Raw genomic sequence first — 14014 nt, forward strand, 5'->3', positions numbered from 1 at the left:
CCGCCCGCGCCCCCGGGGCACGGCGCCCCGCCGAAAGCCTCCGGAAACCCGGTCCCCGCCCCGCCGCCGCCGCCGCGACCTGCGATCCCAAGGCGGACCGACCGAGCGCTGCCGAGCGGCGCCCGAGAGCTCCCGAGCGGCGCCCGAGCGCTGCCGAGCAGAGACCGAGAGCTCCCGAGCCTTGCCAAGCGCGTCCCGAGCGCCGCCCGAGAGTTCCCGAGCGCCGCCCGAGAGTTCCCGAGCGCCGCCCGAGAGTTCCCGAGCGAACCCGGAACGCTGTCCGAGCGCTGCCGAGCGGCGCCCGAGCGCGGCCGAGCGGCGCCCGAGCGCGGCCGAGCGAGCTCCGAGCGGCGCCCGAGCGCTGCTGAGCAGGTCGGAAAAGTCGCTGAGCGGCTGAGGGGAAGCCGGGCCCGGAGCGCGGAGCGGAGTGGCGAGCAGGGCGTCTGCGGGGCGGTGAGTGGGGCTGGGGTTGCGCGGGGTGTGCGGTCCTGTGTCCCTGGCCCCTCTGCTGGGCGTTTACGTTTGTGTGTTTGCGGTCGAGGCCGCCTCCTGGGCCCCCCGGGTTGGGGGTGGCGGGGCTGTCCCTCACCCCCCGCGGTAGGTCCTGGCCCCCCCACCTCTCTGTGGGGCTGAGGGAGGGGATTATGTGTGTGTATGGCCAGGGCTGTGCGTGTTTCCCCTGCACACCCTTGTATATACGTGCGTGTGTGTGCAAGGCCAGGGCTGTCTCTGCCCCCCCCGTGCGTGTGTGCAAGGCCAGGGCTGTCTCTGCCCCCCCCCCCCGCCACGTGTGTGTGCAAGGCCAGGGCTGTCTCTGCCCCCCGTGCGTGTGTGCAAGGCCAGGGCTGTCTCTGCCCCCCCCCCGCCACGTGTGTGTGCAAGGCCAGGGCTGTCTTTGCCCCCCCTCATCTGTGTGTGCAAGACCAGGGCTGTCTCTGCCCTCCCCATGTGTGTGTGCAAGGCCAGGGCTGCCCCTGACCACTCTACCTGTCTGTGTGCTGTGTCCAGAGCTGGGGCGCCCCCCGACCTCCCCGGGCCCCCCCCGACCTCCCCGTGTGCATGTTCCCAGCCTGGCTGTTGCCATTCTCCCTCCATTACAGCACCCAGCCCTCTCTCCATGCCCAGTGATGTTTGTTTTTTTTCTTTTGGCAGGTGTGCAGCAGGGCCATTCCAAGCCATGATCGAGGTGTTGGCCAAGCTGGGCCGCGGGCCTGTCTTCCTGGCAGGGGAGGTGCTGGAGTGCGTGATCACTTTCACCAACCCATTATCGGCCTCGTCTACCTCCGCCAGCAGGTACGGCAGCCTGTGCCGGTGGGCCCTTCGGTGCACGAAGCCCCGAAGTGGCAGAGCTCTCTGGGTCCTTCCAGAGGGAATAGCCCTCCCTCCCTCCTGAGCAGCCAGATGTAGTCATGGTTGGGTTGTGGGGCAATGGTGCCAGCTCAGCCACTGGTGACTTCCCTGCCTGAGGTACTCCCTTAAGGGTGCTTTGCACCATTGCTATTTCGGGGCTGAAACTGAGGTAATTATTCTGGTTTTCTGCCCCCAAGAAAGAGACGAGAAAAAAAGTATGCAGTTCAAGATGCTCTTAACTGCCCCTCAGGTGAGCCCTCAGCAACAGGGTTACTGGCAGAAAATGAAGCCAAACTGGCTGTCAGAGCGGGATATCTAGTTATACCAGGGTGACACACTCACAGGGCAACATCCAGGAAACGTCATTGTTTCCTACGTTTATGGAAGGAGCGCTCTCTGTCCAGCAGAGTGCTGACATATCAGTGTGATCTCTGCCTCCAGAGCTGGCAGGCCAAGGGGTGAGCACTGCCTACAGTCAGGAAGAGGCAGCCTTCTGTGGCAGCATTTTCTGTGCCCCAGCTTTTGAGTGCTGCATCTCCCCTTATCATTACTGTGCCTGAAATAGGTGTTGAGGAAATGTGAGAAGATGGGAGCTTCCTATATTGGCTCACAGGGAATGACTCCACATCATAAGCAGTCACGCAAAGCTTCCATGTCTGCTGAGTGTGTGGCGTTGTCTGACTCTCCATGGGGTGGAGAGTGCTTTCTCATCTTCAGCCCTTCCTGGGAAGTGTCCATTTCCAGCCCTGTCAGGTTCAGCATCTTTTCATCACCAGTACTCATTTCACACGGGATTGTTTTGGTTTTCCAGCGCTTGCAGTCTCAGCAGCAGCAAACCAGTCTCTTGTATTACCGCTGTAGGGCTTCTTTGTTTATTGCTTTCCTTAACTTTCCACCTTTTCTTCCTGGTTCCTCTTTCCTGCTGAATTCAGCTTTCAAATTCAGCTGTGGCGTAAGCATCTAGCTTTCCAGAGTTTTCTCTTGTGCGGTGACAGCACTGTTTTTCCTGGTTCCAAAACATGGGACTGCAAAGGTACCAGGTGGAACAGTTTTGGAGGTTTGCAGCGCAGTTACGGGAGCTTCATTTGGGAACTTCAGGTGTGTTGTGGTCCGTAGAAAACTGCCTCTTGGAAAAAGGAAGGTTTTTAAAGTAAAAAAGCAGGTGACCAAACTGACGGGACCTGGCTAAGTCATACGAGTGGCAATGCCAAATAGATTGGTGGTTTGGAAACTGAAGTTGTGGGTTGCGTAAAGGCAGGAGCCAGATCAAAGCACAGTCACTGCAACAGGCAGATAGACCTGTCGGGGACTGGAAGATTTCAGGGCTAGCAACAGCTGCGGTGCCGGTGGAGGAACCGAGAGGCACGCATTTCAAGCATAGGGACGGAACTGAAGGACAGTAAGTAAATGGCAGAAAGTGAATTTGATTGTGGCGTAGGAGGCGTACAGGAAACAAAGCTCTTCTGCCCCAAGGCTGCGTGGAGCGCGGCCCTTGTGGGCTGCAGGAGTTGTAGGGGGAGGTGAGAGAGGAGGGAAGCGACCTCAGCACCAGTGCAGGATCCTTCTGCGCCCTGCCAGCTGGACGAGCCGGGTCTGCTGGTAGGAAGGCACGTGCAAATTTTGTTTTGAGCGTCTGGTTAAAAAAAAGAAAACAATCCCATGGCCTATTGTTGCGCAATCTGAAAATAAATGGGAGGGGAAAAAAAGATTCAAAATACAGTGTTTGAAGGTACTGTAGTCATGCTAAGCTTATATAAAATTAGTAAACATTGTCTCTTAAGCAAGAGCATTTCTCTGTTTCCATATAGCAGATGCCTTATGGCAGCCCTTATGGAAAAGGCGTGCTGGTACTTTTGAAGATACAGAATTACGATTGTGGGGTTAGAGATAACTGGGTAGAATAAGCAACGCATATTTGGGTAAAGGCATCCAGCACATAGAAAAGATCAAATAGCACATTATTACTCAGCTGAAGCGAATGCAGCACGCCTTTTTCTCTGGTTTGTCTAGATGTTTAACTGCTTTGATGTGTCACATCGAGAGAGATCTGTGTGCCACAAAAAATCCCTGTGCCGTCTAAAACTCTGGTGGCAGCGCTTACTAATCAGATCGTGATAGAAAACACCAGGGGAACCATACACTGGCTAAATTAATGAGACTGCTATTGAAATAAAAATAGATGACTGTTTTGGAAACTGAAAGCTGTCCGTAATGCCATGAGAAATGTCCTGTGGAATGGCTGAGGTCGTAGCAGAGTCCAAACCATGAGACTATTTTTCATGCTTGATGGAACCAGTTCTGGTGGCTGTACAGAGAGGGGGCAAAATGACACCTTCGCCTCCCGTGTAGCCGTCAGCGAATCCCTTGCATCATGAGGAGAAAATCGGTCCTTGTGAAGGACCCAGGAGCATCCTTCTCTGGTCTGACACAACAAGAAGTTGATGTTCCTGAGGGGGACGGTGCTGTGGGGAGGGAGCACGGCTGTGCCCTGCCTGCCCTCGGGAGTGTCAAGCGTGGGGCAGCCAGGTGCTGTGGGCAGGGGCAGCTGAACCCAGGCTGCAGGTATTTATTGCTTTTGAGTCTGCCCACTTCTCTGATGGTCGCGTTATCACCGGAGGCGCCTCGGAATGCTGCTCTGCATGTCGCTTCATGCTTGCTGTAATCCAGGTTTAAAGCATAGACACGAGTGTCGCTCTTCTTTGCTCTCAGTGAGATGCTGGCGTGGGCCAGCGCCCAGATCCACTGCCAGTTTCACGCCAGCGAGAACCGGGTAGCACTCCCTCCCTCTGATGGCAGCAAGCACGACGTGCAGGCAGAGAACGAGACAGTCTTCGTCCCCAACAGAGGTGAGTGCTACTCCTGTAACCCCGGGTAGGGATGGTGAGAGCACAGCGAGGAGTCAAGCAGACGATAACGTGTGTCTTGAGGGCAGCACGCGTAGAAGCGAGCGGGAAGTCCGTGTTGCTCTTGTTGTGTGATTCCCTCGTGATGGCTGCTGCAGGACCTTGTTAATACTGAGGTCAAAATGGCGCTAGTGTGGAGCGAAACGTGACGGTTGTCTGTCCAGCTGTTCTGGGAATGTCTCATGATCTGACCAGGGCATGAGATATTTGCTCCTTGACCCCTTCTCCTCCCCAGTCCTTCCCGTGAGGATAAGGCCCGGGTGGCCTGGGTGCAATGAGTGCCCCCCGAGGCTGGGCAGCGTTCACGTGGTTCTTCTTCTCTTCCAGGAGAGCGGGGTCAGTGTATCCTGTCCACTCCACCAAAGATTCTCTTCTGCGACTTGCGCCTGGATCCTGGGGAGTCAAAGTCCTGTGAGTCCTGTCTTCTGTTCCCCTGCTCAGAGAGCTCGCCTCTGGGGAGCCCCGCTCTCCAGGCTGGCTTTGCAGACCAGAGTGCTGCAAGTGGGAGACCCTGGTGCTCACGGAAGGCGAGGTGCTTTGGTGGGAGCATGAGTGCTAAGGAACTGCTGCATCGTCCAGAGTCTGTTCTCCACCGTATGAGGGCTGCGTACTGCAACGTCTCCCTCAGTCCTGCCCCTGGCCCGTGTCCTTTGCCGCACGTCCATTGTGTAGCTGCGAGGCATAAAATGTTTTGAAACACCTGGCTGCAGCTGAAGGAACGGTTACACGCACCTGCATTTCCTTGCCTTTATTTCTTCAGCCACGCTGGACTATTCTTGGGATTTAGGCTGGCGTCCTGCGAAGGTCTGTGCTTCCTTTTCGGGTTGTGGCTGTCCTGGAGATCACAGAGTCTTCTGCCTGTTCTAGTTTTCCTGCTGTAAAAGTGAGCGCTTCTCACCTTCTCTGCTCAAAGCTCTCCATGTCTCCAGAGCCTTCAAATGGTATCCTTCCAGTGCATCCCCTTTAAGCTCTCCTTCATCACTACTTTCCCTTTGGCTGTTTAGAGAAATTTTCATCCTTTTCACAAGGCATTCACAGCAACTTGTTTCCATTGTTCCAGGCAGCTTCTTCTACCTGAGTAGACAGCTGTGAAAATATGAGTATGTGCTGTTGTCTCTTGGTCGGTGGCTGCATGACCCAGCCTGTCAGCTTGTGTCAGATCTCCTTTGCGTTCCAGCGGCCCGTGGTCCAGCGGTGGTGTAATGTTAGGCATTGCAGGCTGCACGTGGACAGCTTCCTCCGGTTGTCCTTGGGATCCGCTGGGAATGGTTGACGGCGACCTCTCAAGTCACACAGCAAAGGGAGCGGAGAGGCAGTGCCTGTGCTGGAGGGGGCTCCGCTGGAGCCTTGAGCTCTGGGGTGGTGAGAGCAGAGCTGCAAGTGAGACCAAGAGGCCGCAGGCTGTGACATGGTGGTTTTGAAGCTGGGACCTCCTGCCTTTCTAGGCTTGGAGGGGCCTGACTGGAGGGAAAAGCGGACAGGGTGAAGCCAGACTGGCTTGGCTAGCTGGTTAGTGGGGTGTGGCAGTGCTGTCTGGGGCTGTGTCTCCTAAACTGCAAAGCCTATCGTCTTGAGCACATTTAGTTATTTACTTACTATTCTACAGCAGCATGCCAGGGAAAGGAGCTGGCCCTGCCACATCGGAGCCGAGGTCCCCTGTGCTTTCTGCAAGCCGCTGTGCCAGGGAGGAGGAGGAGGCAGAAATCTCAGCTGGCCTGAGGCTCACCTCCGTTCTCCTCTGCTCCTCGCTGCTGGCTGTTGTGGAGCTGGAGCATCCATTTCCTGGGAGCAGGGGGAAGCCCCTTTTCCTGGAGCGTCTCAGGCAGGCTGGGCAGTCTCTGGGAGAGCAGATCAGTGACGACAGTCCAGCCCCCAGGTGGCTGGGATGGATTGAGAGGATTTCCTTCTGCACTGGCTTTGCAGGCAGAAGCTATTCAGCCCCCAGCTAAGCTAGCGATAGTCTGTCCCTCCCAGTGATGTTGTATTGTGTGTGTGTGTGTGTCCGCTCTGTCACTGGGTGACACTGGTGCGAGCAGCCTGCATCTGCTGTATGGTTGGATGCAGCTCCGTAGGAAGGACACAAACTACAATTTGAGGTTCCTTGGCTGTATGTTACAGCCTTTCCCCTTGGTTGTGTGATGCACCGCATCCATTGCACGTGTCGCGTGCGATGCCGCTGCGTGTGGCACTGGGCTTTTTAGCACTGAAACCCCCATTTCACAGCTACAGTTCTGCTAGCCTGCTCACACCGATCCCGTCGGCCTGCGGTGCTGCTCCTCTCACGCGAGACTGCAAGCTGGCACGCGTGCACATCATTCCTGGGGTCTCCTGCCAGCTCTGTGGAGGCAGAGTTAAGGCTGTGTGGGTGTGTATCTTAATTCTTCATTTCCTGTTTTTCAGAAGTTTTGAGTTCTGCTGCACAGTTTGGAAAGGCAAAAAAAGGCCCCAAGAAATCTTAATTCTGCTTCAGCAAAGTACTATGTTATTAAACTGTAGCCAGAGCTGGCACGTATAGCTGAGGTTGTGTCAGGCTGTCTCTTGATAAAAGGCCTTGTTTTCAGTTGCCGACCAGCTCATTCCCCAATATCTTCTCCTTGTTATGGTGCCTATATGTTGAAGTTGACTCACCTCCCATCCCTTTGACACACTGCCCAGACTGAGCTCTTTAAATTTGTCACCATAAAACATTTTTTCAAGCCCTCAAGTCATTTCTGTGGCTGTTTTTGCCTCCTCTCCGGTTTTGTAATACCTTTAAATATTTGGTAGATCACAGAGAGGGGAGGAAATGGAGGCAGCCTGGACACGGGCCGGGAGCCCAGCCAGAGCGTACAGCGGGTGGGTACGGAAGGCATCTGTAGCACCAGGAATGTGCTTCTTTCTGGGATATGCGGGGAAGCTGGGACTTCCCGAGTCTCGGCATTCCTGTGCCAGACAGCAAACAGCCCATCCTCCTCAGACAGGGGTGGTCTCTGCTCAGATTATCCTCACTGGGCACAGAGGTCTTTGTGAGCCCTCTTGTTAAGCCTGGTACAGGGGGTCACAGCAGTCTGCTTCCTTCCTTGGAAATACCTGATTTTCCTCCCTCTCAGGACAGTTCTCAGCTTTACCTGCACCCTGATCCAGCAGGACAGCCTTGTATTTTAAGGTGTGACAGCCTGTGGGTGCCATGCACTAGCATGGGCTTTTTTCTTCCTTCCAGTTCTGTTATTTTAAATCTCGAAGTTCTATTTAAAATGTAACCCTAGCTTTTAATCTAAGCCTCAGTGTTTAGGATGTGCCAGACGTGGGGAAGGATCTGTGGTTTCACGGCAGGATGCTGCCCTTCCTCTGGCAGGGTGTATCTGCGTCATGGTGGGCAAGCCAGAGAGGTGGAGACTTTCCACAGTTCACTGTTTGCGCCTTTCTTATTATACAGCGTGCAGTTTGGGAAAGCTGCAGAAGTGTTCACGCTGCGTTGAGAAGCGTTGGGGTTTGTGTGGTTGCCAAGGGGCTTTGAGAGGGCTGAGTGTGGTGTGGAGCCAAGCCCCGGCATCTCACAGGTCTCGGAGTCAGAGGCTTTGTGGTCTAAGTCATCACTATGTCAAGGGGGATACGCCACAGGTTGTTGTGAAGGTCTCTTAATTGTTTCTTGGCCATTTAGACCCGGTGCTTCAGGGGAAAACACAGGAAGAAACTAATTTTTGTTGCTGAGTTTGGGGTTTGTGTAAAGCGAGTATCAAAAGAAGCATGAGGTATTGATCAGCACCTCTCCGCCGCGTGGGGCAGAGCCCTGAGGAGACTGCGGCATGTGACTGCATCGTGAACGCGGCATGCGAAGGAAGTGCGCAGAGGCAAATTCAGGTTGAACTCGTGATGAGTAAGTTTAGCTCTCATGTGTTTGTGTTCCTGGATTTTACATCTTTCGCATTCTTTTGAGGCAGAGTTTGTGTGTGTGGTTGTATGTGCTGGAAGCAACATCTGGATGACGGCGTGTGTGATGTGAGGAGCAGCGTGCTGGTGCAGGGAAGCCCGGGGCGTGCTTGGCCTGATGTGGGAAAGAGGAGACGGCAGAAAGCACCGGGCACTGTCCCTAGCTCAGCCCTGCTGCTCTTTCTAACCCTCGGTGCAGGGAGCCTGCGAGCGACAGTTCCAGGAGCTTCCTTTTGGCCTTGGAAAGCAATCTTTTCTGCGCTCCCTGCAGATTCGTACTGTGAGACGCTGCCCATAGACGGCCCTCCCTCTTTCCGAGGACAGTCGGTGAAGTACGTATACAAGCTGACCATCGGCTGCCAGCGTGTCAACTCCCCCATCAAGCTCCTGCGTGTTCCCTTCCGTGTCCTTGTGCTGCATGGTAAGGCCACGCGCCGCCCTCCCTGCAGACACGGGCCTGGCTGCTCCTTGCCCCATTGACGCTCTCGCCTTCTCCCCAGGGCTCAAGGATTACCAGTTCCCACAGGATGAGGCTGTTGCGCCCTCAAACCCCTTCCTGGAGGAGGAGGAGGGCTTGAAGAAAGACTCTCGCCTGGCGGACCTGGCGACAGAACTGCTCATGGTGGCCACCTCTCGACGCAGCCTGCGTAGGTCATATCCCCTGCTTGAACCTGCTGTCCTAACCTGGGCGTGAAACATAGCTTGGGGCTTGCTGCAAAAATCTGTCACTGGCAAAGCGAAGCTCTGACTGGGGCTGTGGAGCAGCTCCATCGGGGCCCGCTTGGGTCGGAGTTTCCCGTGGGCTCCTCCCTGCCAGTCTCGGGCTCTTCCTAATTCAGCCAGAGAGACCCTCTCCCCGGCATATCGCAGCCAGCGCGTGGTTTGCTCTTGCTCGCTGCAGGCCTTTCCCAAAGGGAATGCTGCCTCCAGGGCCTGTCCTTCCCGCCCAAGCAGCAGGCGTGGGGTCATGTCTGCTGGGCTCTGTGATTAATCCTCATCCTCTCATCCTGCTGCAACCCTTTCCCCCCCCTCTTCTTGCTCCTCAGACCTGTATAACATAAGCAACACTCGTGGGAAGGTGGGGACGTTCTGCATCTTTAAGACCGTGTATAAGATCGGAGAGGATGTCATTGGGACCTTTAACTTCTCAGAAGGAGACATCCCGTGTCTGCAGGTCAGTGCTGGCTTTGGGGTCACTGTGGGGAGAGGCAGAGGTTTCGGGTGGGGATGAGGAAGAAGGGATTTGGGTTGCAGTGGGCTGCTGTGGGCTTTCTAGGGAGGGTTTCTGGTGGGACCCCGATGAGGTCCCTTTGGGGTGTGAGGTGGGGGAAGGCTCCAGTTCTGAGTTCATTTGCGAAACGGGGGCTGTGTGAGGTTGTGAGAGCGAGCACCCTGCCCATTGCCCTGCAGTTCTCTGTGAGCCTGCAGACGGAGGAGAGCATCCAGGAGGAGTTCCAGCGCCGGCGGGGGCAACCCGTCTCCTTCAGCACGCACGCCCGCCATCAGGAAGCCTGCCTGCACACGGCCCAGAGCAGCTTCAGCCTGCCCATCCCGCTCAGCTCTACTCCGGGATTCACCACCAACATCGGTTAGTGACCACCAGGGAAGGGACCTGCCCCTGCTTGTCTCCACAGGAGGATGCTCAGCAGGGCTGTGTCCTGTGGGAGGGAGCTGGCCTGTGTGAGTGGGCTTATTTGCATGTCCCCTTGCCAGGACAGCCAGCGCTGAGACAGCTGCTGTCCCCGTCCCTTGTGGTGTAGGCTGCTGACCCCCCTCTTGCCCACAGTGTCCCTGAAGTGGAGGCTGCACTTTGAGTTTGTGACCTCCGGGGAGTCGGCGGGGACTTGCTTCGTTCGTGGGAGCCAGTCAGAGGCCGTCACCTGGACTGGGGTGGAGCAGATGGAAGTGGACACTTTCAGCTGGGACTTGCCGATCAAAGTCCTTCCCACCAACCCCATCCTGGCTTCCTACGTATCTCAGTTCTCCAGCACAAACTCCATCACCATCTGAAGTGGGGAGAGCTGGTAGGGTCCTGTGGTGCTGTGGGTGTGTGCTGCCGGTGGGAATGGCAGGCAGGACTGTCGCTGGCGTGCTGTGGGGCGCGCATCCCAATGTCCCCTTAGGTTCATCCACGACGCCCAGGTGGGCGAGTCTGTCCCGCCTGCGGGTGGAGGAGCACTGTGCTTGCTGCGGTGTCTTGTGCTGCAGCCCTCGGCTGGGAGCCGGACCCCTCCTGCCTGGGTGAAGGTGCGAGTCTCAGCACTCACCAAAAAGAAGTCTGCCTCCTCGGGAGCAGCCCCACGTGCCTTTACCCCGTGAGGGCCTTCCAAGAGGGAAAGGCCCAGCCCAGGGAAAGGAGAGGGGAGGTCTTCCAGTGAAGCCGCGTGCCAGCCTTGGGTGAACGCCGTCCTCATTACAGAGAGACCCCATGAGCAGCGGTCTGGCATCCAGGTGAGGCACGCTGGCCACCTGGGCTGGCTGGGAGCCTGTCCTGGCATGCGTCTTGCCTCTTGGCGGGGGTGTCTCTTGCCCAGTGCCGCCGTTACCCTCGCCCAGAGGAGGCAGGTCCTGGCAGACGGGCCCCGTGCTGCCGGCACGTGCTGATGTCCTGGCCGCGTGTTGTGGCAGCACAATAGTGATGATCCAAAACTGAGAGGCACTGAGCACCTGGGCTGTTCTCTGCCTGCGCTGCTGGGCGCGAAGGCATCCTGCTGGTCTCGGGATCCTTGGGGAGCTGGAGTGAATGCCTGCTGTGCATTCAGGAGCTGGGATGGAGGTGTCCCTGCTCAACAGCCAGCTCCCCATTTCTACCACACCTTTTCAAAGAGTTTTCCTCTTTGCATGGAAATCTAATAAACGTCTGAATGTGCAAAACTCAGCCTTCCAGGAGCCTCATTCCTACCCTGTTCCCGATGGCGGACACAGCCCACCTTGCATGACAGTCACAAACTGGAGACCTCCTCTTTGTTCAATATCTTTATTGCAAGAACAGAAACATCTACACAAGGCTCTGCACAACACAGGCGTGGCACCAGCTGGGGCAGGCTCTGCCAGGGCGGCTGGCTCCACCCTGGCACATGCGGATTGCTTCAGCTCTCTGAATCCTAGCAGGGCACCCGGCTCCCGTCCCCGCTCCCCTGCAGCTGGGATGGGGGTCTCCCCTGGGGACATCTTTTAGTGATTCCCCCCCCCTCTGCTGCCCGCCCCGGGCTGGCTCTGTTGCAGTGTTGCCCGGGGCTGGCCTGCAGTGCCAGGGACCCCCTCCGGCCCCAGGAGCCGCGGGAGCAGGGGCGTTAGTGGTTCCAGAGGTGGGTTGTGCCCCTTGCGCTCCGGGGCAGAGGAGGGGCTGGCCAGGGAGTGCGGGTCCTGCAGGAAGGGCCGTGGTGCTCCCCAGCGAGCTCCCAGCGGCTGCCGTGCAGGGGGATGGGGGTCTCGGAGGGAGCTGCTTAGCTTCAGGCTGGATGCGGGAGTGCAAGACTGCCGCGACACAGCCTAATTTGGTCCCGTACCCCTTTCTTTAGTAGCTGGAGGTTTCCTGCCCACCTGGGAAGAGATCCCGTCGGATCCGCCTTCCCACAGTGCGCAGGGCGTCTCGCGGGGAGGGGGCCCCAGTTCGGTTCAGGAAGCTGAAGGTGGAAGCAAAGCCGTACCGTGGCAGCGCTAGGGTGTAAATGTTAGCTCAGAACCATGGTGTGTGGATAGTGGTTTCCCTCGAAGGTGGCGGCCGTGACATCTCTACGGGACGGAGCAGGTCTGGAGCATGCGGGGGGTACGCTCTGGAGGAGGGAGGACGATGCTGGTGGGGTGTGGGGTGCTGCCAAGCCTCTATCTGCTCAGCCCCGCGCCCAGCACCTTGTTGCTCAGCGGCTCGGGAGTGCTGGCTGAGCCCCACTCGTGCTCCATGCTCTTCACACAGGGCAGGCTGGGGTTTGCCTTCTGCACCACCGAGATCTGGCAGGTCTGCGAGTCGTAGTGGGCCTCGCACCAGTCGGGGAAGTCGATGGGGTGCTGGGTGCTGTGGGAAGAGGGCACGGCACCGTCAGCTCCCCCTGGTCCGTGCCAGGGGGCTGCTGGCAGGGCCGGGTGGCTTCCTGGCATCTTGCTGCGCTGAGACACCCCTGGCCCTGCTTTGGTTTCTGACTCACCCCACCACCCTCCACACCCTGCTGGGCTCCTGCCCTCACCTCTGCCCCTTGTCCCCCAGGGCCTGGCACCCCGCAGCCCCCCAGGGCTGTGACATTTTCTCCACTGCGTCTGCAGCCACCAGGGCAGCATCGCCAGCAGTAGCCCACCCCCGGCACCCCACAGCCCTTCACTCACATCTCACAGCAGCCCACGCCGATGGGGTGCAGGCAGGTGCAGAGCAGGCAGTTGGTGCTCAGCCACGACTCCCCGAGGGAGAACTGCTTCCCCTCGTACTCGCAGGGAGCTGCAAAGGAGACGGCGGCGATGAGCACACCACACCAGGACGCCTGGGAGCCCCCTTTGCACCCCTCTGCCCTCAAAGAGGGGACAGGGGGGACGTCATGACCTCCCACCCGCCCCATGGTACAAGAAGATGCTTGGTGACCTCTCCGCCACCCTGCAGGTATGGGATGCCCAGGCGTCTGCCAAGGGTGATGCTCCCATCCATCCTCCCCTGGCCATGCCCTGCGGCTCTCCCCACCACCCCAGGGCCTGGGGCAGAGGCAAGTGGCTCTTGCTTCCCTGCAGAGGGCATATCCAGTGCCCCTTGGGGTCTGAGCATCTCTGCTGCCCTGGAAGGAGACAGCAGAGCAAAGACAGGCAGCCCTCCTCCCTTTGCTGCTGGTCCTGCATGCTCGGCCCCAGCCGGGCTCCTGCCAGGAGCTCTCCATGGCCCAGTGAGCTGTTTCTCAGCCAGAGCCCTGGGGAGCTGTTCTGTGGTTTATAGACTGCTCCTTCCACTCATCACTGGCCCACGATCGTGCTCCTGAGCTCAGCACAGTCCTTTCCGTGCTTCACAGGCATGCAGGGCAGAGCCCTGCTGCCCTGGGGAAAGCTGAGGTCTCCTCTTCCCATCGGCATCTTCCCAGCTCACCTCCCCGCTTACCTTTAGCCTGGAAGTAGCATTTGGCCTGGGAGCCCGGCAGCTGGAGGAGGAGGGAGAGCAGCAGGCAAAGCCTGCCCCAAGCACACCCCATCTTCTGCACTCGCATGGCCATGGCCGATGTTGAGCTGGGCTTCTTCACCGAGGTTGCCTTGCTTCTCTATTGCCTTTGCTCCCTTCCCTTTTCTCTCTCTCTCTCTCTCTCTCTCTCTCTGCCTTTTTAATGCTCTTCCCCTGATCCCAACAAGAGATATTTATAAAGTTCAGCTTTACGACCCTGGCCACCAGCTGTGCCCCACTGGAAAAGTTGTAAAACTCATTTCCTGATTTGAAAGGCATGAAAACAAGAGGTAGGATCAAGATTTTTAACAAGCTGTGAAAAGCTGATTCATGCCCTCCAGAAATGTCTCCAGTTGGAAGCCCCTGTGGGTGCAAGGCTCCGCAGTGAGGGGAGATCCAAGGGACCACAGTGGGGTTGGCCTCGGCAGGGTGGTGAGCACGCAAGCGGCGAGCGCAGGAGACCCTGGCCCCCAACCAGGAGAGATCCAGGCTCCCCTCCAGTCGTGCTGAGCCGTCTCTGATCCTTCACAGCGGCCAAGGTTTTTGGGAGCATCCCATCTCGCAGGGACTGGAGCAGCACAGGCATCCTGTTGACAGCCAGTGCAGGATGCAATGGCACCATCCTCAGTGGGGATGGAGATGCTTGCACCCAGCTCCCAGGTACCACAGCACGTCAGTCTCACCCCAGCCTGGGTGAAACTTGTGGCCACGCACGGGCTGGGGA

The 14014-nt window shown here is 57.6% G+C and overlaps 2 protein-coding genes across 3 annotated transcripts; one reads left to right on the forward strand and one right to left on the reverse strand.

Annotated features, from left to right (window-relative positions):
• Positions 1 to 316: 316 nt before the first annotated feature.
• RGP1 (RGP1 partner of RAB6A GEF complex) lies at positions 317 to 11036 on the forward strand. 2 transcript variants are annotated; one of them, XM_087777611.1, is made up of 9 exons: positions 317 to 453; positions 1153 to 1293; positions 4060 to 4196; positions 4581 to 4664; positions 8362 to 8583; positions 8663 to 8809; positions 9209 to 9336; positions 9573 to 9750; positions 9949 to 11036. In XM_087777611.1, exons 2-9 carry the CDS (start codon positions 1178 to 1180, stop codon positions 10170 to 10172), a joined length of 1236 nt encoding a protein of 411 aa, XP_087633737.1. In that variant the 5' UTR covers positions 317 to 453; positions 1153 to 1177; the 3' UTR covers positions 10173 to 11036. The 2 variants fall into 2 exon arrangements, with proteins under 2 accessions (XP_087633737.1, XP_087633738.1); XM_087777612.1 differs by having other exon boundaries at positions 8434 to 8583.
• A 951-nt stretch (positions 11037 to 11987) lies between these two features.
• On the reverse strand, positions 11988 to 13345 carry MSMP (microseminoprotein, prostate associated). Its single transcript, XM_009465137.1, has 3 exons — positions 13234 to 13345; positions 12483 to 12591; positions 11988 to 12177 (listed from the first exon to the last, which is right to left on the reverse strand). The coding sequence occupies exons 1-3, from the start codon at positions 13343 to 13345 to the stop codon at positions 11988 to 11990; spliced, it is 411 nt and encodes a 136-aa protein (XP_009463412.1).
• Between the last annotated feature and the right edge of the window lie 669 nt (positions 13346 to 14014).

The sequence above is a fragment of the Nipponia nippon genome, unplaced genomic scaffold (assembly GCF_047370975.1).
Source record: "Nipponia nippon isolate SJK-2023a ecotype South Korea unplaced genomic scaffold, ASM4737097v1 scaffold_40, whole genome shotgun sequence".
NCBI classification, from domain to species: Eukaryota; Metazoa; Chordata; class Aves; order Pelecaniformes; family Threskiornithidae; genus Nipponia; species Nipponia nippon.